At 40.2% G+C, this 26,269-nt stretch overlaps 1 protein-coding gene and 1 pseudogene across 2 annotated transcripts in view; one reads left to right on the forward strand and one right to left on the reverse strand.

The window, feature by feature from the left end:
- The first annotated feature begins 11,673 nt into the window (after nt 1–11,673).
- The window catches only part of Spag6 (sperm associated antigen 6), a 73,650-nt gene continuing 59,054 nt past the window's right edge, over nt 11,674–26,269 (forward strand). For both annotated transcript variants that reach the window (XM_026402381.2, XM_077802714.1), the window contains exons 1-2: nt 11,674–11,698; nt 11,786–11,881. In XM_026402381.2, the coding sequence (XP_026258166.1) occupies nt 11,674–11,698; nt 11,786–11,881 (121 nt within the window). The remainder of the gene's footprint in view (nt 11,699–11,785; nt 11,882–26,269) is intronic.
- On the reverse strand, nt 19,647–20,527 carry LOC113192277 (ADP-ribosylation factor 2-like; annotated as a pseudogene).

Below are 26,269 nucleotides of genomic sequence, written 5' to 3' on the forward strand. Positions count from 1 at the left end.
ATCATTTACACTCCGGTAGAAATACTCCTTCTTGCTCTGACTGTTGGGTCATCGTAGGATCCAAACTTCACAGCGAAGGTGATTTCAAGTTCCGTGCCAGTTCAGAGATCTCCAACTCTATGTTCTCCTACATTATCTAGAACCCAAGATGAGAGCACAGACTTAGGTGGAAGTCTGCCGACGTGGGTACTCCTCCCAAATTGGGATGGGAAGGATGAGAACGCTACAGAGGTAAATTAAGAGGTCACTGGAGATAGAGGAGTCTGTCAAGCCCGACTTAGGTCCAAATGACCCTGGAAGTGTAAGATATTCCAACAAAGGGGAAATCGGGAGCACAATGCGCGGTGCGGAAGCTAAAGCCCAGGACGAGGGTGTACAGAGTGAGGAAGAGCCATGGCTTTCCACCAAAAGAGGAAAAACCCGCTTCTTCGGTTCTAGCGCTCTGTGGAAAGGACACCCACCTGGGTGAAATGACCTCGCTTCGCTTGCAGCGCTGCCTTCTCGGTCAGGACGGCCTTTACCAAAAGAGCAGTTAAGGAGAAAACAGCTCTTCTCCCTTTCCTTATTTTTTAACCATTAGCTTTCAGAGGAGTGCAAAGAGCTACAGCTCCAATCCGGTTCCGAACTGCGCAGCAGGCGCTCTTGCTCTCTGCGCGCGAGCCGCAGTCGCGGGTAACCAGGAGGCCATTTTGCGCGTGCGCCACTCGCCGCGCGCCGCCCTCCACTCGGCGTACGCGGCTCCCGCCAAATTTGAAAGCTAGATTGTCAGGCCGTACAGGGCTCCGAGAGGTCGGGAGATGACGTAGTCCACCCAAATCGGGTCCGGTGGTGAGCAGCGGCGACAGCCTGGGCGCTTGCAACCTCTCAAGGTGGACACTTTCCTTTCGCAGGCTTGCACTTTGTGGGGGCCTCTGGTAGCCGAGGCGCGGAGGTAAACCCACAGACCCCAAGGTCTGCGAGGGCAGGAAACCGACCCTACCTGGAGTAGCAGGACGAAGCGCTTCGCAGGCAGAATCCACAGACGCGTTTTAATGAGAACCAAGCACAGGAATCGCGTCTTTGTCTTCCTCCCTTTTCCCGCTTCAAATCCCAAACCCTTTCTCCTTCAACAAAGAGGTGTCATTGTACTTTGTTTATTTTGTTGGGTGGGATTTTAAACAAAATTATTAGCAAATACTAACTGCCAAGGTTCCCCAAGGTGACTTTGTGCGAGGTGACGGGATAGAACAAGTGGAGAGCTTCTTGCTGAGCTTGTTAATCCCCTGAGTAGGAACCTTGGGGTGGTGACAGTGTTGAGGGGAGTGGCTGCGCGGTCAGGAATATCAAGATCTGGTCAAAATATCGTACCTTAGGACCCTAAATGGGTTTCCCGGCTGGGCGAATCTGGGAGGTTATCGCCCTCTGGCTACTTACTGGCCGCGCACAGAGGCGGAGGCGGGTGTGAGACGGGGACAACGTCTCCAAAAGCTGCCCGGACCAGGCGGCTTCCTGCAGAGCAGGGGTTCGCTGGATTCCAAGGGCATTAACATTTCCTTGACCCGGGGCCCCACTGGGAGAGGAAGAAGAGACCTGGGGAAAGGGTTTGGAGAACCTCGGAGAAGTGAAAGCAGCCTAAAATGGGCGACGCTTGGAGAGTCCTCTTTATCAGTGCAGCTGGCTGCAGGAGCCGCCATTTGGTGGCGGATTTCGGTATTTCAGTAGCACTTTGTGCTGAATGTCACAACTGGCTAGTCTACGTGGCATCCTCTTTTTTTTTTTTTTTTTAATCGCTGTTTTTCCAAATGTAAATTTCCCCCCAGCTTGCCTCCTCTGGGGGCATTGAGCCCTTACTCCCCAACTCCCGGTGGAACGATCTGGAGCTCAGCTCATCCCTCGGGCAGTACAGCAGCTGCGCTCTCTCCATCTCGGGTGGGCCAGGGGACATTTTCTGGAGCTCCACCTGCCGACACCCGTGCTCAACGGCCAATAAAAAAAGGGGGGGGGTGATGGAACTTAGGGTGTCCCTTAAGGGGCGTTTTGTACTCTATTTTTCCTGGACTGGGGCAATTCTTTCCTCTCCCCGGGGCAGAGAAATCTTATCTCCTTTGGGGTCTTGATGGACTTTGTTTTTGGCCCCATAGTGTCTCTGCCCTGGCTTCCCGCCTCACACCTTTAGATAGTGAAGAAGGGAAAGAAGGAGTCGAGGCCTGGTGGGAAATAGGCGATCCGACGAGGGGCGGCTCCGTTGAAGTGTGGGGTTAGGACCACAGCTCTGCCCAGCTGTGCCCAGAACTCCCGGGGACCAGGAAAGGCAGTCACTACTGTGGAGTACCAGAGTCTGGAGTCCCCACTTTGGGTCGCCAAATCTTCGAGGGTTGCAATTTAAATCCCCCAAAGCGTGAGTGGCTAGTGAGTGGAGAACAAAGGGCTAAGGGGTGAAGGCAACGCGAGTCGGGGTGCGCGGCTCCCTTGGCTCTGTGGGACTCTGTCGGGGGCGCAGCAGGGTTGACTCTGGGTCTGGAAACCCGCCTGCGGGCGCTCAGCAGAATCCGCGGGCCTGCCTCCCAGAGAGACCGAATGATCCCAGTCTTCGAGACCGAGCTGCCATGTTGCATTCACGCTGGGCTCCAGTGTTTTGACGCTTCCGAATCAGCGACGCCCCCAAATCCCGAGTCCTTTGGCCCTTCGCGCCACTCAGCCTAAGTCAAAGCCCCAAAGACCTGCAGGGCTTAGGAGGGAGCGAAAGCCCTGTGGGTGGCCGAGGCGACGTCGCTGCTGAGCCGCAGCGGCTTCCCCTTGCCACCTTCGTTCCTGGGGCTGCGGGCTGCGCGCTCGGCAGAGGCTCGGTTGCCAGTAGCAACCACACGACGGCGATTTGCAGCCAGGGCCGCTGCTGCGGCGGCTGGTACCACTGCTTCCTCAAACGCCTTCGGGGTCGAGCATTTGAAACCTTGGGGGTTACACTCGGTGACATCGCTTGTCCCCACCTCCGCTCCTCATCCTCCAGTGCCTTCAATTCTTCTCAAAAGCCGGCTCTCCTGGCTTGGCCCTGCCCCCACCGCAGACAATAGGGGCTACTGGGAGCACACACCGCGGCACAAGCCTTTCGGAACCGGCACCTGAACCCTGAGACCCCGGCGCTTTGCTTCGTCCCAGCCCCAAATGCCCTCTTTTCCGACCTAAGCGGAAATTATTTTCCAATGACCAGTTAGAAAGCTTTTGTTGAAATCAGAAACAAGGATGGTGCCAAAGAAGTCAAGATGCCTACTCTCTTTCTTGTAACACCAACACAAAGAGCTTATGGTTGTGTCTGCCCTTGGTCAGCGTGGTTTTCCTCACGGTGAGAGTCACAGGCACAAGCACACGCTGATCTTTCTTCCCTCTTCTTTGTCTACCATGAATACTTTGTGTGAAATCCAGAATGTGATCAGTAGCGTTGGCTCAAGCATTACATTCAGATGTTTGGTTCTACTTATTCATTAGTGGATGGCGCACTCCCTCACCCCGCCCCATTTCATTTGATGAACCACATCGCCTTGGCAGTGGGGACTCAGTGGTCTAATACATAAAGGAAGTGATTGACATTAACCCTTAGGGATCTTTCTGCCTTTTCTGTAGTTCTAGGGCATTGCTTTAACTCCTTTTTTTTTTTTAAGAGTAGAACTCCTGTTAGTGTTTTAAACAGATTTTATTGAAGAAAAATCTGCAAAGCTTTCAGCTACGTCTTTTATTTAGCTAATAGGACAAGTGCATTGCCAAATTTCTTCACTCTTACTAATTGTCCTCGTTTTAAATCGCCATTAAGTCAACTGAGGGTTTTTCGTGGATTAAAATTTCATATAAATCACAGGTGTACTAAAATTTCTAAGTTTAAAGCTCATCGAGGGTAAGTACCTGTCTTATGCTCTGTAGTCCTTTCATTTAATTCAACAAATATTTGTCAGAGGATTCCAGAAGTCTCAACAACACTTATTAGAAAAAATGAATTAGTAATAATTATCACAGTGCTTGCATATGCTTAATAAACTCAATGAAAAGCTAGTTTTTCAAGCTAGTGGCATTAATCAGATATTCTCATTCATGCATATTTGAATATAATTATATCTTAAATGTGATAGACTATTTTAAAATATCTGACAGATGTTTTCAGGATTCTGAGAATTGACAAATTATACATAAGAACTTCTTTCTCAGTAACTGTCTACAAAAATTGGTTTAAAAGCTATTTAATGAGGTAAGTTTTTAAAGTGCCTTTCATATAGCACAGACATGGTATTAAATGTCTTATGATTCAAAAGGAAGGCTTAAGGGGCTAGTGATGGAAACTGCTAATCTACTAAAACAAACTACTAATTGCTAATCTACCAAAACAATGCACCTTGAAATATCTTATTTAAGTTTTAAAACACTAAAAAGTCACCATGTCTTAATCATAAATGACAGTAAACTCAAATTAACAATGACTCCTAAAATGACTCTTAGATATGTCATAAAAGGGATCCACCTTTAAACTTCACAAAATGTCAAGTTCATTAAATAAGACAGTTCACTTCAAAAAAAGAAAGTTAGCATTCCCTAGTTCCTAGAAGCAACAGAACAACCTGTAGCTTGCCCAACCACCCCCACCATCACCTTAAAAATAAGAAAGCAAGGCTTTAGTGAAAAGTTCCTTTCTAAGGTCTTTCAAGAAAGAAAAGCTTCAACAACTTGCTTTGGACCAAGTTAAAGAGATTATCTCCCTTTTTCATTACCACTGTGTCTTTCAATGAATTGAAGGATAAGATCAAAGTGCATTCATATTCATGTGAATTATCGCTATTGACTTGAATAATGATGGATTTCATTGTTTTATTTAAACTGAAACCAGGAACGCTGCTGCTTTTGAGGCTACACCCCTAAGGCTGTAGAATTTCTTCTATGAGGACTCAAAAACCAAGCAATTAGGTCTGACAACCACGTCATTTCCATAATGTACTTCCATACAGAGAACTTTTTATTGGAATTGGTTACATTTCTATAGACTCTTACTACTCAATTTTTGACTCTTTTCCAGCCTTCTTGACCAGAGTCCTAAGTTCAGCAAGTACTCCTCAAACATGCTTATGAATCAATTGTAGTGGGAAGATACAGTGATGTTTAGAAAGCTTTTAGCTGTTGACAAATTAGTGTTATCAGTAATTAGCTCATGAGAGTGCTTTTGCTTTGAACATGATTCATTACAGTTTGTTTTCTAGTGTAACTGAAGAACTCAGGGGAAGCTTGGGAAAATGTGTTTACCAGCTGTTTCTTTCTAAATACGCCTCATGACAATTTTCTTAAAATATTTCACTTGGGTTTTCTTCAGACTCTCCCATTATTTTCTCAAGAGAAGGAGACTACCAGATTCAATGGAACCCACTTACTTTTATCAAATGATCATTCTGCTCAAATAATTCACTTCTTTAAATACCTACAATATTGGAGAACACATCTTAGGAAATTCTTTACAATAAAGTGAACTTACCATTAATACAAACTTAGGGAAATTCATTTTCATGAACTTTTAAAATACACAATGCATATAGCCTCTCTTATGGGGAGACCAGTGCAACACAAGTCTATTATATTATCAGGGTCTGCAGTGGTTTGGAGGAATATCCTTTCTCAGAAATATAATTGGTACCAGTTACTTGGTATCCCTCTTAAACTTTTGCCATAACTTATTTAAAAATTCAATATTTTTCTATCCAGTTGGGATACAAAATATCTCAATTTTTATTTTATCCATTATATGTTCTTAGTATTGCCAATAATTTATTAAGTTGCTTCTTTTTGTGATATGACCATAACCATAAGCAGACTGAATTTATTTGTACAGTACTACTGTATTTGAAAACTGCCAAGACCTTTGCTCTTGACTTACAAATAACATGGCAAGCAATTGCATATTATTTCACGATGGTGGTGGAAAAAAAAAACACTCCTACAACAAAAAGCATTTCTTTATACTTAATTTCCTTAAAACTAAATCTTTTTTTACTAATGGAAAAAAATTAGTATTTTCTTCATATTGTTGTTTTATCTTTATATTGTCCATATAATAACCTTCATTCTTCACTCCAAAAATTAAACATGGGGTAACACTGGAGTAGAAGATAAATTAAAATAATTCAGGTATATTAAAAAAAAACCACAACACCCCAAAGGAGAGTGCAAGTTGCAGTGCCAGCATTTCCTCTGAAAAAAATGAGATGTAGTACTATAGTGCTACCGTCCCCTCGAATTTAGTGCTGGTTTTAGCGGAGCTCACTCTACGCTCAGACAATGTGTGTAGGGAGAACGGACCTGCAGAGTGGAGACACAAGACGCTATTTCAGTTTCAGAGGTTTCAGAAACGTTGAAAAACCTTCTCTGTACTTTTACAGTCCTTTCTAGAAGTCGGAAAATACACTCAATTATTCCCCAGAGTAATCAATTCATAAGACATCTTGGCTTGAGACTTGCTCTTACTAAATGATGGCAAAAGTTAGAGAGAGAGAGAAAAAAAATTTTTTTGAGGCTCGCACATGCGCAGTGAGATGCAGCTTTTTTCCTTCCCCCCCCTCTTCTAAATAAGCTATTGGCTTCTCTTCTTGCCTCTGGGATCCCGCCCGCGCCGCAGGGTCTTAGGGAGCTGGCTGCTGAACCACAGTGCAGGTTCTCACACACCACTCCTGGCAAAAGGGACCCTGCAGCCCTCGCCCACCCTTTCCCCTGCTAAGGGGTTCTCTCCCGAACGTCCCGGGCGAAGACTGCGCAAAGCAGGCCGATCCGAGCAGCCGTGGGGAGGATTTTGGCTGCGTCAGTGCTGCGGCCTCGGTGCTCGCGGTTCCGGTGTCCACTGGGTCCCGGGTGGTTCTCCCCGCGGGTCAGCCTGGTCAGGGGCGGCTGGCCGGGACCTTTGCCCCAATCCGCGGGCAGCTTTGCGGTTAGAGTGGAAGGCCTGGCCGGGGAACCAAAGCGAAAGGACCGAGGCCTTTATCTCACAATTGCCCCACCGCGCCTTCCCTCCGGATCCCAGGCCGGCGGCCCGCGGAGCTGCGAGCGAGCGGAGAGTGGGCCGCCCGCACCCAGGCAGCTGCGGGAGTCCGCCCTGGGAGGCCCAGCCGGAGAGACGCCCGGGCTGACCTTGCGAGCTCCTTCCGCACTCGCGACCTCCGGCCAGGCGCCCCCGCCCTTTCCTCCCGCGACTCCCGCCGGCCCGGGCCAGCTGTCCTGGCGGGACTCCGCGTGCCTCCTCCGCAGCCTGACCCGCGACGCCCGGCCGGGCCAGTGGGCAGCCCCAGGCGATTCCCGGAGCCCCCTCCCCTGATGGGAACTTCACAGAGACCGCGTAGCTGCTGTTGGGAGTTGGAGAAACTTGGAGAATGAAAAAGCCGAGGAAGCTGGAGTCCTCCCCTGGCACCACTGGGCTCAGATGCCTTCTAGGGGCACCGGGATAGAACTGGGGACCCCGCGCACTGGCTGGGAGGTGGGGTTGCTGGCGCCCAGGTGGGGTGGTCGGGTCAGCGCTGGCTTAGTCCTGGTAGGATGGGCACTTGAGGGACGCCAGAGCTGTGTCCTCCCCGACGCCGGCTTGATGCATTGTAGGGATCTTTCCTATGGGGCACCTTCCATCTTTGTCTTTTCTGTTTTGTATAAAATAATAATGACAATAAAAGGCGGGAGGGGGAAAATGCCTACACTCTCTAAGAAAAGCCCAACAATGCCAAAATATTAAGGGAGTGGAATGCTGGCGGTATGTTGAGAGAGTGGCTTTCAAACTTTCCTTCTTGATGTTGCTGGCTTTGGTACAATTTTTAATTAAGAAAAGTTACGTAAATCTTTAAAAAGAAGATATTCATTTTCACACATACTAGACAGCAATAATTTTTTATGCGTGCATGTTATTGCCTTATAAAATATTATGCTGGTTTTGGCTTCTACATCAAAAGCGTCAAGTTTTAGTATCAATCACTTCGTGCTACATGGTGCCTTCTTTTTGGAAGTGAAATCATTCATGTGTGGGATTCCCCCTAATCACCGCTTTCTATGTGGGTAGAAAAGATAGTTCAATCTCTGCATCCACGGAATTACTGTAAAGGAAGCTACCCAAGGTGGCTTCAGGACTTTGAGACTAGCTAGCTGAATCACTGTCATCTTAACATTCTATTGGCCTTATCATTGAAAAGAAACATACAAACCAAAGTTTAAAATGCAGGGAGTTGGATTTAAAAAGTTTGAAAGGCAAAAAATCGGAGAAATAAGACATAAACACAAAGTATGCATAGAAATGTTAATCTTCTCCCCATGATGTACGTGACCAAATCTCTTCTGCTCTACAAACTGGATGGCACAACTGGATAGTCTGCTTGGACCCAAATATAAAGAATCTGATGTAATTTTTCCAGAGAGGGGGCAACTGCATGCTTGTTTTCATCATTATAAATAAAATTTGGGGTCATCTGAGCTATGGAGTATGTAATGCCTTTATTTTAAATTTAAGTATGCAAATATAGAGTTATTTTAGTAATTTTAGATTTAGTACTGGCAACATGATTTATTCTCATAACTTAATAATTGCATGCAATTACCAATTGGCTGCCTGTTAAAATGCTAACATAATATTTTGATTCTTAAGATTTCATATCTAAAGATCAGCTATTTAATTAAAAATAAGAAGGCTTTTATTATTTAAAAGATATTTTAGATACTTTCACCTTTTAATCAACTACTTTACTCCAAGTCTCACATATTTTCTCCTAAAACACTTAGAGCAACTACAGTTCTTGAAACAGTGACAGGTATTTGCTTGTTGAATGAATATGGACTGCAGTATGTGCTTGCACAGTGAATTAATGTCTATATCTTACTAGACTTCATGCCTTGGAAAACAGACACATTCTCTCATTAGCAAAATGTTTGGCACACATTGATATTTAGTGTGTTTCATTTGATAGAGAATCTCACACACACACACACACACACACACATGCAACTCCATGCAACTCAACAGTTTTTAAAATGTGGATATTAAATCTAATTAGCATATATATACAGCTTTAATTTTTAAAATTCAGCTAGGAGTTGAGAAAATGCATGCATGTTGAAAGAAGCAAAGATACACATAACATATATTCTCATGATAACTCTGCATTATTAAAGGAGATTTGTAAAGAGAAACAGAACATGATTCTTTTTTCAGAACAAGCTTTAAAGATTGGTTTTATACTGCTTTGTTTTTTCAGTCTCATTTTCAGAAAGAAAGAATTAAATGGAAATTTTTTTTCAAGTTATATAATTAGCAATTTATTCCAAAAGGAGCTGAGGGCTTTCAAACAAACTTTTCATGGAAATACTTTTGTAAGTTATTCAGATAATATTCCAGTCTCAAATACAAACCAAGTACATTGTATAACTCTAAAGTTAGTTAATACTTTTTTAACAGTTATCTTGGTTTCATACTTAAGAAAAAAAAAACTGAAGTATCTCTTTGAGTAGTTTTCATTTCTTTTTCATTGCTGTTAGTTTAAAGGTGTGCATGGGATCTTGGAGCATTCATTTAACTTTGTAAAACACAATGCCATCTTGTTTTAAAGCTAGAAAGTTGAAAAATTAGTCAGAAAAAAAATATTTTTTTGGTCAGTAAAAGTCTGTTTGCCATATTTTATACTTAAATCACTAACAATTTCATTTACGTATACATTATTCTCTTACAGTTCTACTTTTAAGACTTTTAAAAATATGTAGAATAAAGAGCAAAACTCCAACTTGAATACATCCAATTCCAGATACAAAGTAGGCATCCGATATTATGTTTTGTCAGAAATAATACAATTTAACTCATGGGCATTGTTAATGACAGATACTCAGACTAGAGAGTTTAAAATAATTTGCATGTCATTTGAATTCAAGTTTTCAAACTTTGTAGTATCCCATAAATTAGACTATGTTAGTAAGTTTAGTGTTTTTCATTATTGAGCTTTAAAAAATACTTTTAAAGTAGAAAATATGAAGTTGTTACTAAAAATGGCAGGTGTAGTAGTTTAGGAGCCTCTTTGTTTAAAGACAGAAACTAAATATGGAACCTTTTAGTTTTCAGGGGATTTTTATTTTCATAATGCAACAAGGAACTGAAAATAAAATTGTGAAGGTTTAGCCATTTTAATTATTTACTTGGTGTTCCCCCTACATCTCTAAAAAAGAACACACAACAACTTTTACTTGGAGTTTATTTTAAAGGTCTTGTTCTTTTAAGAAAATGTAGAGATCATTGTGAAATTTATAGCTTAGAGCTGGGTGAAGAGATTGTATCACTTGCTTCTGAACTGCAGAAAAAGACATATAACTACTCTGGGGATATCAGGAACCCCACTAGACACCCCTTTCCCTTTCTCTGATTGCTGGTCCATTCCACAACTAATTTGGGAGCTCCACAAAATGTCAGGACTTCACCAGGGACTCAGATCAGTGTGAGATCTCAAAGATTATCATAGAGGACTCACTGCTAATGTGAAAACCAGCTAAATTTGCATGCTCCCTTCTATTGAAGAAGAGGTATCAAGTATATCCTGTCTTGGCACTACCCAGCAGCTGTCTATCTGCACATTTGACACCTGGTGAAATTGTAGTTTCTAATGGAGCAATATTTAAAGTTGACACCTGTCATTGAAACATTTGGTATATAGTTTTCAAAGACAATCTAGAAACCAGTGGTAGACTAAGTACATGTACTTAAATTTTGTTAAAAAAAAGAAACTGGATAAAAAGTTTAAGTTGTGTAAACTAGGGAAGTCTGGCTTTCCAGGTAGAGATTCTCTCTCCCTTTCTTTTATAAATGTCACTCAGCAATAAAATGAAGCATACATTTAAATGACAAAATATTTAAAATTACATGAAAATGAAGAAACAGCAAAAATTGTTTAATGAGGAGTAAGCGACCAAAGACAGAACTTTTATCATGTTATTCCCACCTCTTCTTTTCCACTGAATCTCTAGGGGAGCTTATCAAATGCTTTCAATATAGTGTAATTAAGCGTGTGGGCATCCTTGTGACTCTCCAGGAATCTTGAAATAAGAAATGCCAGATATGTCAAAGCTGGGTTAAAAAGGAAAACACTGAGTTTAGGGTTGCATTAACAACAATGTATTTATCAGATTATACACTGTCACATGAGATTTCTCTTGACCGTCGATGCTCAGACAACTCCACCGCTGCTCACTTGTTTCGCTGCACTTAACCCACACTCCCCCGGTGCGTGGGGGCTCTCTCCAGTGCCGCACTCAAGACGCCCCGCCGGTCTGGGGCGGGTTTGTCCTCCCGCGGGTCCCCGGTACCAGCCGCACCCCTGGCAGGTAGTGACACTCGACGGTGCAGGACCCGCGGTCTGGCGAGGCTGACTCACGGGGGAACCCCGGCTGCAGGGGTTCCCCCGGGGTTGGCCGTCCAGGAGCGGCAGCCCAGCGCGGGCCTCCCCGACACCGCGGCCGTGACGTCACGCCCGGGACTGGCCGTTGCCGCGAGACGGCCGCGTTCCGGTTCCGGTCGGTTACCCGGGAGACGCGGGTACACAGAAACGGATCCCGTCGGAGGCCGAATCCTCGCCGGGGTCGCCCACTGCGCGGACTCGCGGGCTGGGCGCTGGCGAGCCGCGTCGTCGCGGAGCTGGTCCCGGGCAGACAGCGGCCGCGGGCGCCATGAGTCAGAGGCAGGTGCTGCAAGGTAGGGCCGGGCGGGCGGGCCGCCCCGACGGGCTGGCGGCGCCAGCACTAGCGCCGCGGGCCGCTTCAAAGAGTCTCTCTCCCCCAGTGTTCGAGCAGTACCAGAAAGCCCGGACCCAGTTCGTGCAGATGGTGGCGGAGCTGGCGACCAGACCCCAAAACATCGAGACTCTGCAAAACGCGGGTGAGCTTGGCCCTTGCCCTTCGCGGGTCACCCCTCGCGCTGGACCCTCGGCCGGGCAGTACCCGACGCCCCCGGCCTCTCCCAGCGCAGATCTGCGGTCGCTCATCCCCGCGCGCCCTTGGCTCTGCCTCACCCTTCACAGCCCAGTGCCCTGGCCTTGCCTGGTCCGGGTCTAGGTCCCTCCTTTCCCCCAGCTTCGGGGCATCTCGCTCCCTTATCAGCTGAGGTTTTAGGGGAGGGGTGGGATGGGGACGGGAGGACCACGTTCCTAATTTCCTCCAACCCACTGCAAAGACTGTGGAAGAATTCATTCTCCTTAGCAGGTCTTTGCAGGGTGAGTTCCAGAGAGCGAAGCTGCTAAAATGGTGTGAGGGGGGCTGATTTCCTGATTTCCATTTTCAATGCAATCAGGCCAGTTGTTAGATTGCATGGAGACCTTACGAAATGCCTGGAATTTATTTTACGTGGATGAGATTCTACCCTAATCAGATAGATCCGTTTTATCTGGGTGCCATTGCATGTCACCCTGTCTTGACCACCTTTGATTTACTCACAGTAAAGAAATTCCAAACTGGTTTACGCAGTATTTTTGTCTTGCATTAGTGAAAGAAAAATGATATGCTTGAATCTTTTCTTAGAGAAGATCAGACTTTGAGAATCCTTAAGGTGCTCTTCCCCGCCCCCCCCCCAGTCAGAAGTTAAGGATGGGGGTGGGGGTAGGAGTGGGGGAGGATTTGCTTCTTATCTATCAACATACATGGATAGAGGAGATAAAGGTGGCTCTCCTCTGTCTTTACATTGTTTTGGATTAAAGATGATTTCACCACCATTTGAACTTTAAGGTAACAATTTATCATTTCTATGTCATCAGAAATCTTGAATTTATAGGATGTGACTCTTTCAACTAATTTAAATTAATACATTATTAAAAATAAATTGAGAACATATTGACAAAGCAAGAAAATAATGTTTACTCTGGTTTTTTTTTTTTTTTTTGAGGGGAATTACTATTACATCTATTTGGTAATTTCTTTTGTCACTGGGATTTTGATATTTATTCCTTGGGTCTTTTGGGGGAAGGTGTATTTAGAATAGAGAAAGTGTATTTTTAACATTTAAAAAACATTTTAGTTTGAGATAATTATAGATTCACATTCAGTTGTATGGAATTATACATACAGATTAGATTCCCTGGTACCCTTCTTTTAATTTCCCCCAATGTAAACATTTTACAAAACTGTAGTAATATATATCACAACCAGGATGTTGACACTCATAAAAATTCATTGAAGTTATTCAAGTTTCCCCAGTTGTATTTAAGTATTTGTATATGTTTCATTCTATACAATTTTATTCCATGTGTGTGAACCACCACCATAGTCAAGATATAGAATACTTTTCATTATTACAAGGATTCCTGTGTTGTCCATTTATAACCACACTCACTTCCTGACATCCCTAACTCTGGGAAACCATTAATCTCCATTTCTAAAAATTTTGACATGTCAAAACTGATAATCTTTTGTTCAGTAGTTGTTTCATGTAGATTAATTTTCTTTATTCTGTGTGTGTGTGTGTGATTGTGTGTGTGTGTGTGTGTGCACCAACTTGCCCTCAGACTTCTCAAAGTACCCAGAACAATACTTCAAACACAGTATTTCATATATACAAGCAAGTCTGTATATTTTTAAAATGCAGCTGGTTACTTTTGAAGTTTTTTTTTTTTCTCTCAGTCCTACCCAGTGTCCTTTGTAAATGGACACTATTTATAAAGTTTTAATTTCTAAACAATATGTATACAGGCATATCAAAAACTTTTATTTTTTTTAAATGGGAAAATAATTGATGTTATTTTAGAAATTTAATACTGAACTATATAACACTCAAGTTATATAGTACCATCTTTTAGTATAGTAGTGCAAGTTACCTCTTTCTGTAAGAGTACAATAATAGAGTATGATATGGGATTTATCTATCCATCCATCATCCTTTCTTTTTTTGAGACCAGGTTTTGCTATGTTGCCTAGTGTGGCCTCAAACCCCTGGGCTCAAGTGACCTTCATGCCTCAGCCTATGAGTAGATGGAACCACCACCACACCTAGCTTATATTATGGAATTTAATTCACACTGGCAGGCCAAGTGATCACCAAAGTATAAGTGGGTTGAAACTGACATTCTACACTATGGTCTGGCTTGTGAAGAAATAGAATAAAAAAGGAAAATAACAATGTTTTGAAATTGTCTTCCTTTGACTGCTATCTTGATGGCATACTAAGATTTTTTCTTTTCCTGAGGAACTCATTTTTAAACTGATATTTTCTAGATTCAATTTTAGCATTCCTTTAGTAATTTTAAATAGAGACCGATCATGAATATACTCACATATTTATTCTTTTAATTAAAAAATAATCTGCAAGTTTATAATGTAAGCATTTCTTTCTTGTCAATTGACTTAACCATTCAATTAGTTTATTCTTTTAAAAATTACTATGGATTTAAAAATGCTTTTGAATGAGCCACAATATGTGTGTATCAATTATATATTATAATCAAGCTTTTTTTTTCAGGCAAGTGTCTTCATTTTGGTAATATACCAATGCATTTTACTCCTGACTTTTGACATATTTGTTCCCTCCTTTTCCCCCTAATATACTGTTTAAGTAAACATGTATCACAGATCCAGTATAACATGGAAAATTCTTTCCATGCAGACATCATGATTAAACAATAATTATCTTAAGAATTTTGAATCATTGTATGTAAAAGAACTATTAAAGCTGAATATTATCAAAGGGGTTCATTGCATTTTTAATTTCCAGTGTTTTTCATTGTGTTTTTCATGTGCTAACGAGAGAATTTGCCTTATTTAATACTTATTTATCAAAGCAAACAAAATGTTGCAGGATCTATTCTTTAGAGAGTTTGGAAAATAATAAGTTGATTTCTAAGTCAAAATTGTTACTCCAGAGAACTGTGTACAAATGTCTATAACCTTGAATTTTTCTCCCTCATTGAAGTTCATTCCTTCTAAATCAAAAGAACACATATAAAAAAAGATTAAAACATTTAATGTTTGTTATAATATCTCTTTCTGTACCCTCAAACCCTGTATGTTTGAACCATTACTTCTTGTAGCTATTTAAAAATGAATTTTGATACTTCCTTTCTCTGAATAATCAGCAACACATGACTACAATAGTAGAGACAATACATTGTTACTTTAACCAATTGTAAAATTTCAGCAATTGGAGGTAGTTGGTTAGTTTTAAAATATAAGAAACATGTTTTGTGGCGTATTGGAATACCAGGCCCCTCTGAGGTCTGTTTAGGAGGTCTTCTAAAGTAAGCTGTATAAGTTCCAAAAATTATTTTTAAACTGCTTAGCTACATAAACTTTTTCTGAACCAACTATTTATATAAATGGGGGTAAAGTTCTATAATAATTTACATATAACCTATAGAAAGCAGTAAAACATGGCAAATCAGTACTTATGCACATTTTTAGAAGACTAGGAATACAGAAGTATGTATAAAATTTTTAAATATGCTGCTGTATGAGGTTGTTGTGCTGACTGAGGCAATTAGTAGGTTCAGGATTTAAGAAAATAACAAATATACATTGTTGATATAAGTGATTTTTAAATTGCAGGTATCTGGAACAGGGCAAAATCTTCAGATTATTTAATACTTTGATATGCCGTGAGAAGGAAAAGCTCCTAGTTAGCATTTATAATGTATTTAAAACATATCTTGCTATGTACTTGTCCCATGATTCTTTTATAAAACATGCTGTACTTTAGTATATTAGTATATAGTATATTATATAGTATAGTATTTAGTATATTAGTATATAATCTATTTAGGATATTGCATCTGAAAATTATCAGTGACTTTAAAAAACTTAACCAATCTTTTGATGTGTTTTGTCAATATAAAAGGAGTCTTAAAATTGTGAATATAAAAGATAATTAATTCAAAGCACTAACTTTTCTGAAAGATTGGGATAGAGAAATTTGTTACTTATTTTTAAGTGGAAAATATTCCAGGGAGCTGTAAAAAATTATGAGTTTGTAGTTAGATGTGGTGGTACATATCTGTAATCCCAGCAGCTTGTGAGGCTGAGGCAGGAGCCCAAGTTCAAAACTAGCCTGAGCACCTTAGGGAGGCCCTAAGCAACTTAAGAGAGATCCTGTCTCAAAATGAAAAACTAGGGCTTGGGATATGGGTCAGCAGTTAAATGCCTCTGGTTCAGTTTTTTTTAAAAAATTTTTTTTTAAGAGAGAGAGAGAGAATTCTAATATTTATTTTTTAGTTTTTGGTGGACACAACATCTTTGTTTGTATGTGGTACTGAGGATCGAACCTGGGCCACACGCATGCCGGGCAAGCACGCTACCACTTGAGCCACATCCCCAGCCCTCAGTTCTTGATTAACAAAAAACCCTAACAAACAATATGTCTTTAATATCAAAGATTTTTCAGAGTTTTTTGCAGTGTTCCAAACTACTGCTCCTGGATGGATATTTATCTGTTTTGTTATTTAAGCATTGGACATAGTAGAAGATAATAGAACATGGGCTAGGATCTCAGTGTATTCTTAACAAAAATTAATCAATTAAAAATAATCCAAGCTATAAGTGAGTCATAAATAGAAGATGAGGCTTAGAAATTGCAAGTTGTGTGGGTTAAATTTAAATGTTGTGGTGCTGGGGTTATGGTTCAGTGGTAGAGTGCTTGCCTAAAATGTGTGAAGCACTGGGTTTGATCCTTAGCATCACATAAAAATAAACAAAGGCATTCTGTCCATCTACAACTACAATTTTTTTTTTAATTTAAATGTTGTGAGTTTATTTTTGTCAAAATTGTCTGAATAATTACCTAAGTATTCCATAATTCCACTACATTTGACTGTTCTTTCAGTGCCTTTGCGCTTCTGCCTGGAACTTTTCCTTATACTTCTCTTAACTAAATTCTAACCATACTTTATGGCTCTATTTAGATGTTGATTACCCAGGGAAGCTTTCCCTGAACTCTCAAGTGTATTAAGTCTCTGTATGTATGCTTCCCTTGCATCTAGTATTTCTCCTTCATAGTACTTAGCACAATTAAAATTAGTTTCTATATGGCCATCCCTCCCCCACCCCCTCCATGGTACTGGAAATTTAGGCAAGCATTTGATTACTGAGTCACATCCCTAGCCCAAAATTACTTAGTTTATGTTTTCTCCAATAACTATACATTTAATGCATAACATAATTCTTTTTCTTTTTGGCAGAACTAGGGATTAAACCCAGAGCCTTCATGCATGGTAGGCAAGTGTTCTACCACTGAGCTAAAGACCAGGTCTTTTTAAAATTTTATTTTGAGACAGAGATTTACTGAGTTGCCTAGGCTGGCCTGGAACTTGTGATCTTTCTGCTTCAGCCTCTTGAGGAGCTGGGATTACAGGTAGGGACTACCATATCCAGATTACTCCTAGTATCAATTTTTTTTTTTTTTTTTTGGCACCAGGAATTGACCCTGGGGGTACTTAATCACTGAGCCACATCTCTGGCCCTTTCTGAGACAGGGTTTCACTAAGTTGCTTGGGACCTCACTAAATTGCTGAGGCTGACTTTGAATTTAGATCTTCCTGGCCTCAGCCTGCTGAATCTGGGATTACAGCCACAAGCACCCTCCCCCCCCCCCAACATCTAGCATAATTCTAAGCAAAGAATAGGTGTTCAAAATATTTAAATAGGATAAAAGAAAGATTAATTATTTTTGCTTTCATATGTCTTAAAACTTAGATTCTTATAATAGCTCAGGTGAATAAAGTAGTATGGATATTTAAACCCAAAGAACATTTGTCAGGGGCCTTCATCATAAAGTAAGTTAGTTAGAATCATTTTTTTTTCTCCTTCCAAAGAAAACTCTTCATTCTGTAACCAATCCACAAGTATTCAGTGAGGCCTAGCACTGTACTGGGTATACTAGACTAAGCATAAATACAGAAGTGTATTTATGTACTTATCTATATAAATTGCAATTCCTGCCAATTTCAGGAGTACAATCTAAATGTTTTTCAGGAATTACTCTGTGGTTAAAAATCAAATCTGGACTTAGTACCAGTATTACAATATAATACTTTATCCATATTTACTATAGCATGAATAAAAATAACTTCATTGTTATCAATAAAAAAGGTTTACTTTTTTTTTTTTTTGGTGTGTGTGTGTGGTGCTAGGGATTGAATCCAGGGCCTTGTGTATGGGAGGCAGGCACTCTACCAACTTAGCTGAGTCCCTAGCCACCAAGGTTTACTTTTGCTAAAATTCATCTTATATCCCCTTCTCTATAATTTGAATCATATATATATATATATATGTGTGTGTGTGTGTGTGTGTGTGTGTGTGTATGTATATATATGTATATACATATATATATTATTTTTTAGTTGTAGTTATACACAATAATTTTATTTTTATTTGTTTACATGTGGTGCTGAGGATTGAATCCAACACTTCACAGATGTTAAGCAAACGCGCTCTCTACCGCTGAGCCACAACCCCAGCCCCTCAAGATTTTTTTTAAAAAAGGAATTTTAAAATTTTAGTGGAAGTATTTAGATGCAAATGTGACCAATTGTTGTCTGGACAAAAGAGCTTTAGACTGAATTAACTTAGCTAGTCTCATTTTTATGAATATTTGGAGACAATATAAAGCATACAACCACTTCCAAACAATTCCTAAAATGTTATTATCATCCAGAAAAGGGGTCAGGGCCAGGGAGTATAATCTAGACAAGTGATGTTTTTCACAGAAGATTTAGTACCAAATGGGGGACAATACAAAGGGTGGTCAGGAGGGAACTTCTTCCCCAAGATTAACCTTTTGATGCTCACAAATTCTCACAGCTCACAAATGCTAGGTCCTGGGAACAGAAACTAGCCAATAGCCTAAGGTGAACTAAGACAGTGTGCATGGTAATCACTCCAAACAGGAGTGACCCTTCTGCTTTGTGTAGAACATTCTGCACAGAGCAGGGAAGTGGGTTCAGCAACCTTGGGGCCTAAAACCTGAGGCAGTAACACCAGAACATGAAAGCAACATCCCCTCACTTCTTCAACCTGACCCTCAGCCTCCCTCCACTGTGGAAAGAGCCTTGGCTACTAAAAGGGTATCCAGATAATGGAAATGGGCAGATAATGGAAAGAATTAGCCTAAGGGAAGGATGGATAATTTTCTAGTATTACAGCATCTTGATACTCCTAACAAAGAAATCACTGATTTCTTTAAAGCATGTTAAATCAGGAAGCCTGGGCTAAAGTAGAAGGTAAGGTAAACATCCCAATCTGATCCTCTTTGCACTCTAGTAAGCAAGTGCCTTTTCTTCTTGAGGATCATTTGCTTTAAAGCACTCAGAAGTGAGCTGCTAACTTTGGCAGTAATGGTAAAGAACGACAATTCATTTGTTCCTTCTTACAAAATGAGGGCTCCAGGTATGCAGAGATGCCAGACCCAGGACATTAACTAGACCTGTCTATATTCTTCTCCAACTTCCTCGTCTTTCCATCCTGAAGACCACTTTGGCTGTTGTGCACCAGGGAGCTCTAAGGATTCCTGCATCAATTACAAAAATGATCATCAAAATGTTGAAATGGAAGGTAGCATTTAAAACATAACACAGGTTTCCTTAAAATGTAATACTGGTTTTCTTATAGCGTGTATAGACACAATATGAGAAAACTGCCCCCACTCCCAGTCACACAGCCACCAAGGCTCCTCACATGTGCACATGTACCCAGAGGAGGCCAGCTGGCTTTGCCAAAAAGCACAAGGGATAGACTGCTTCGGGTGATTCTTGGTTTTTGAGCTGGTTGGAGAGCCAGTCAAGACCTTCATAAAGCCCATCTTCATTAGCAGCACAAGTAGCCTGAACATTCCAGTTTGTTTGTTGGGGGGAGTGTACACTGAGCTTGTCTGGGATCTCTGCTGCATTCATGGCATTGGGAAGATCCTGTTCATTTGCAAACACCAATAAAACTGCATCTCTGAGTTCATCTTCTGTTAATACTCTGGTTAGTTCTTTCCAGGCCTCATTGATCATCTCTGTTATTATTGTCAACCACAAAAATCAGACCTTGAGGGTTGGGGGGGACATGGGACAAACGGAGGAACTTTGATTTGGCAAAGGGGAGGGGAGGGAAGGGAGGGGCCATGGGGGCAGAAATGATGGTGAATGAGATGGACATCTTACCCTAGATACACGTATGACTGCACATATGGTGAGATGCTACATCATGTACAACCAGAGAAATGAAAAGTTGTGCTGCAATTATGTACAATGAATTAAAATGAATTCTGCATTTAAAATTTAAAAATTAATTAATTAAAAAATCAGACCTTGCATGTTCTAGAAATAATGTCATCACCAAGTTCTGATTTTGTCCTGGCTACCAATATTCCAGACTGTAAGCTGTGATTTTTTTTTTTATTCTATTGTCTTCACATTGAAGCCTATTGTAGGGATGGTAGTCACAATCTCTTCCAGCTTCACTTTATACAAGATGGTGGTTTTACCAGCCACATCCAAACCCACCATAAGAATTCATATCTCTGTTTCCCAAATAGATTTTTAAACAGCAATTTAAAAATGTTTCCCATTGTAATTTAATTGTATAACCTGTCACTGCTTAGAATTCATTTTTTTTAAGAGAGATAGAGAGAATTTTTAATATTTTTTAGTTTTCGGCGGACACAACATCTTTGTTTGTATGTGGTGCTGAGGATCGAACCCGGGCTGCATGCATGCCAGGCGAGCACGATACCACTTGAGCCACATCCCCAGCCCTAGAATTCATTTCTTTATTGCTACTGATCTTGTGCTCTTTCTACTTTGTTTTCTAAGTATTGGAAAATCATTTTTATGTGGCTCTAGAAATTTCTAATAAACTTTAATATTAACTGTTAAAACAAATTCTCTCTTTGGGTAACTGGATAACCAGTGGCTATCCAATAACTGTGAAAGTTGGTGGGCTTTGAGGTCTCCTTATGGACCATCACAGGAATTTGAGTGGAGGGCAGATGTGGAAAACATTAATTGCCAAATCTCTGGAGGTGTGAGGGAGTGGAAGTAACATTTAGGGTTTAAGCCAGCCTCATAGCCCTAGAGAACTTCAGGCTTCTGCAGCTCCTAAGAAAAGTCTTATCAAACCAGAAGCTCTTGAAAAGAAGATCTTTAATTCCTGGGGAGTTGAGAATCAAGATAGTACTTCAAAGGGTTGTGGGACTGGAAGCCCTCCTGGATCAAGGAGAATTCAGAAAAAACTTATTCTGAGCCCTGGGTGTTTGTTTTGTTCATTCAGCTGCTCTGTGGTTTACTGACTTTCTCTCTCCCTCTCCCTCTTCCTTTTCTTTCCCTCTCCTTCTCCTTCTCCCTCTCTTTCTTTCTTGTTTAATACTTGGGATCAAATCCAGGACCTTGATCATATCCAGCAAGCATTCTACCACTGAGCTACACCCCCATCACTTTTTCAATTTTACTTTGAGACAGGGTCTCTCTAAGTTGCCCAGTCTGGCCTTGAACTTACTTAGCCTCCCAAGTAGCTGGAATTATAGGTGTGTATCACTGCACTCAGCTAAAAACAGATTTGTAAATTAATTGCCTCCCAAATATTTCCTCTTTGAATATTATGTATTGAAGCTTCTTGGAATAGGTAATCCTTTTGGTACAGCCTATTTACCTCTATGCTGTCTCATTCCTAGACAGACATTCCTATTTTCTGTGTTCCTTAAAGCTTTAGGAATTTGTGGTAATAGTGTCATTCATGTATCTGACATCTTATGCTCAAAAAGAAAATCACCATGGACACATTATTTTAACTACAATATATATGATTTTCTTTCTTCCTTTTGTTCTTTTGTGTGTGTGTGTGTGTGTGTGTTTTGGGGATTGAACCCAGGGCTTTGTGTATGCCAGGTAAGCACTCTACCAACTGAGCTATAGCCCCAGCCCAGCTAACTACAATATATCTGAAAGAGAAAATTACACATTAATCTTCACAGTTGGTTCATTCATCATTTAGCGAATATTTATTGTGTGTCCATATACCAGAGGGATGCTTAGATGCTGATCATACCAACCCAAAAGGAACAATCTCTGTCCTTAAGTAGCTTATTTGCTGGTGGATGGATGGACAGATGAAAAGTTGTGCTGCAATTGTGTACAATGAATTAAAATGCATTCTGCTGTCATATATACCTAATTAAAATTTTAAAAAATCAGACCTTGGGTGTTCTGGAAATAATATCAACACAAAGTTCTGATTTTGTCCTGGCTATATGATTTTGTCCACATTTATATGAAGGGCACCTAACTCAGGATTTACGAATGAGGGGTGCTCTTTAAGGGACACATCTAGGAGTAGATGTTATCTTTGATGAATTCCCTAGGAGCTAGTCAGATGAAACAGTATCCAGGTAGAGAGAACAGTAAACAAAAACAAGAGTAGGAAAGGGTAAGGTTTAGATGTGGCTGGAGCTTGGGGTAATGGGGCAAAGGGGAGCATAGTGAGTTGTGGTTGGAGAGGAAAACAGGCCTAATCATCAAGGACCTCCTCTTATGAAGTTTGGATTTCTCTTGAAATATATGGAAAGCCCTTGAAGGGTTTAAGTTAGAGAATAATTAAAACACATATTGTGTTTAGAAAAATGATTTTAGGGCTGGGGATGTAGCTCAGAGGTAGTGCTTATCTAGCATATGGGAACTCTGGGTTCCATCCCATTATTCCCCACCCCCACCAAAAAAAAAAAAAAAAAGGGAAGATGATTTTAGCAACTGTGGAGAATAGTTTGGAGGGTAGTTAAGACAGGATCAGGAAGACTGGATATCCATTTTTTGCTATAGCAGTGATGTTGGAAAAAAGATGTTAAAGTGGGTAAATTCAGCAGGATTTGGCAACTTAGGGGAAGGGAACAGGGACAGGTATGGAGAGAGATGAGTTCAAGATGACTCCCAGGCTTCTGGCTGCTTGGACATATCAATACTTTTCCTTAATAGACAAAGGGGATACAAAAAGCAAGGGAAATAATGATTCATTCTTTAACATTGTTAAAGTTGCAACGCGTCTGAGATTCCCACACGCCAGTGACTGGTTAGCTTTGGATTCAAAGGGCCTTTAAAGCTCAGGGAGAGAGTCTAGCTGGAAAGAAAGATTTGGGTTTGTGGAACTTACGTGTTCATTTGAAAACTATACAAAAAGTCCATTAAATATTTTCTTATGTAATTATAAACATGTAAGTTCCAGTCATTTTATTGAGAGAATAATGTGAATTTAATTAAAGCTTTTTTTTTTTTTTTTCAGTGCTAGGAATTGAACCTAGGGTCCCACACATGCTAGACAGGCATCCTACCACTGAACCACACCCCTAGTCCTGGAGATATGGTCTCTACATTCTCACTAATTTAAAATCTCAGCAATAGATGGTGACAGTTAAGTGTGAGAAAGTTTACCATAAAAATGAATGGAGTTGTTATTTAAAACAGTAATCATGGAAAGAAACTACAACTTTAATATGCATTCTAAATCTGGCACATAAACCAGTTTTCATTGATCAATGACAGTTTTCATTGATCAATCGACAGTGAAAGAAGAAACAGGAGAGCACAGACTCTGAAAGTATGGGTAGTTTCTACCCCATAGTATTGACCTGAAATGAGGATTAAGTGGGTTAATATTTGTAAATTTCTTAGTGGAATGCCTGCACATGAGGCATATGACTTAAGTGTTAAATAAGTAAATTCAAACTGTGCTTTCTTGCCTTTTAAGAAGTGTTGCTAGATGCCCAGTGAGAGTCAGGAGTCTCTGTCCCAGTTGTGTTAGTCTTTCACTGATGAACAACTGAATGCTGAATCTTCAAGCAAAATTCAGAAGATTACTATAGCTGATAAGAATAATATAAAATAGATTATTCTTACTGATAGTATTTTTTGAATTATTTATCATTACTACTGAATTCTATGTAAAAACACTGTATTTTTTGTGATTCTGACCCTTTAAATAAATTACAAGACCTTATATATGTTATCAGGGATAGAACATCTTAAATCATAATTGACTTTGTGATTATCCTGTTTTATCAGTTTTGTCAACAGATCAAACCCATTTTGCCTTTGAGCTTAGATGATGGTTGGCATACTCTTCAGTCCTTCCCCTTTCCACACCCTCCAGTTTTTTCATGGGGTGCATCTGCTGGAGAGTCTGCAGATCTCAACTTTAATGTCATTTCTCCCCCAGGTTGCCTCCCCCTCCATCTTCCTCACAGCTTGGGTTGGACGCTTTGTTGTATGTTTGCAGGGTGCCTTCTACTTCTACAGTTGAATGCCTCATATATTTGGGGGATTATTTCTCACAACTCCTTTGTGAGTTCCTTGATGTTAAGGACAATTGTTTACAATACTTTGTATATTCTTTTTTTACAATTTTTTTTTGTAGTTGTAGATGGACAGAATACCTTTATTTTATCTGTTCATTTTTTATGTGGTGCTAAGAATCAAACCCAGTGCCTCATACATGCTAGATAAGTGCTCTGCCACTGAGCCACAAACCCATCCCTACATATTTTTAATATATGTTTCTTGAATGAATTATTCATTCCATAGTAATTCTAAATTAAAAAAATCTATGTATTTTTTCAAGGAAGATATACAAATGGCAATAAACATATGAAAAGATGCTCAATAGTCAGGGAAATGCAAATCAAAATCATAAGAGGTAGCATGTGGGCCTGTAGTCCCAGTTGTCCAGAAGGCTGAGGCTGAAGAATTATGAATTAAAGGCCAGTCTTGGCAACACAGGAAGATTCTATTAATTTAAAAGAATAGGAGGCTGGGAGTGCAGCTTAGTGGTAGAGTACTTGACTAGCACCAGGTTTAATACCTGGCACTACAAAAATAAATAAATAAACTTAAATAAAATAAAAAACCACAATGAGATATCAGTGAATGTTCACTGGGATGGAGTTATAGAAAAACCAAACTAAACCAAAAAATAAAAGTTGATGAGGATTTGAAGAAATTGGAATTTTGGTGCCTTGCTTTGCTGGTGGAAATGTAAAAATAACTATAGAAAACAATTTGGCATTCCTCAAAAAGCAAACCTAGAATTATCCTATGATCCCATGAAATAAGCCAGACAAAAAGGGACAAATACTGTATGATTCCACTTAAATAAAGTACTTAGAATAGGAAAATAACAGAGACAGAAAAAAGAATAGAGGGTACAAGAGGCTGAGGGGAAGGGAAATGGAGAGTTATTGTTTAATGGGGTGTAGAGTTTCTGTTAGGAATGAAAAAATGTTCTGGAAATAGATATTGGTGATGGTTGTACCACATTGTGAAAAGTACTTAATGCCACTAAGTTCACACTTTTAAATGATTAAATAATAACCTTTGTTATTTGTATGTTTTACAACAATAAAGAAATAAAATGGAAAAGTTTAAACAAAATAAAGCAGGTAAGAGGCAACAATAAATCTTTTCTGTTTTTCCCTTTATTTTTTTTTTGGTACCAGAGATTGAACCTCCAATGGTACTTAAACACTAAACCATATCCCCAGTCTTATTTTTATATTTTATTTTGAGACAGAAACCCACCAACTTACCTAGGGCCTTGCCAAGTTACTGAAGCTGGCTTTGAACTTGCAATCCTCTTGCCCCTGCCTCCCGGATTACAGGCATGAGCCACAGTACCAGGCTCCTTTTATTTTTAAGATGGGCTCTTTGAATATTGCCCAGGCTGGCCTTAGGCTCTCAGGCTCAAGCAATTCTCCTGTTTCAGCCTCATGAGCAGCTGGGACTGAAGGTACACACTATCTTGCCCAGCTCAAGAAATCTTTGCTATGACTTAAGTAGACCAAAAAGCCCAGTTTGCACATATTTTTAAAAATATTAAAAATGTTTATCACAAAGGTACTTTTCAAGGTTAAAATGGTACAATTGGGAAGATTCAAAGAACTATTCAAAGATACTTGTCTTTAAAGGATCAAAGTTGAGATGTTAAATGTTTTTATAAAACAGCAGATTGAGGTAAAATATGTATAAATTATATGCATGTAATATAAGAATGAATGGGTTATTTTTTGTCATTGAAAATGGTTAACATTTTCTTCCTTATGATTTCTATATGCCATTGGAAGCAAAATCAAGGTTATTTAGACTATATTATATTAAAAGGAATTAAAGAGTTATGATTTCTTTGAGGTTATATTGTAATCTCCACTAGATTATTAGTTTCTTGACATTAAGTGCTGCCTATATATTTCTGTTTCTTGCCACTTGGTTAAACCTGACATATTTTTTGAGTGAATAACTATGAAAACAGCAAGGTTATTTGATTTTTGGTTTTT

Source organism: Urocitellus parryii, chromosome 9, assembly GCF_045843805.1.
Source record: "Urocitellus parryii isolate mUroPar1 chromosome 9, mUroPar1.hap1, whole genome shotgun sequence".
Classification (NCBI taxonomy): domain Eukaryota; kingdom Metazoa; phylum Chordata; class Mammalia; order Rodentia; family Sciuridae; genus Urocitellus; species Urocitellus parryii.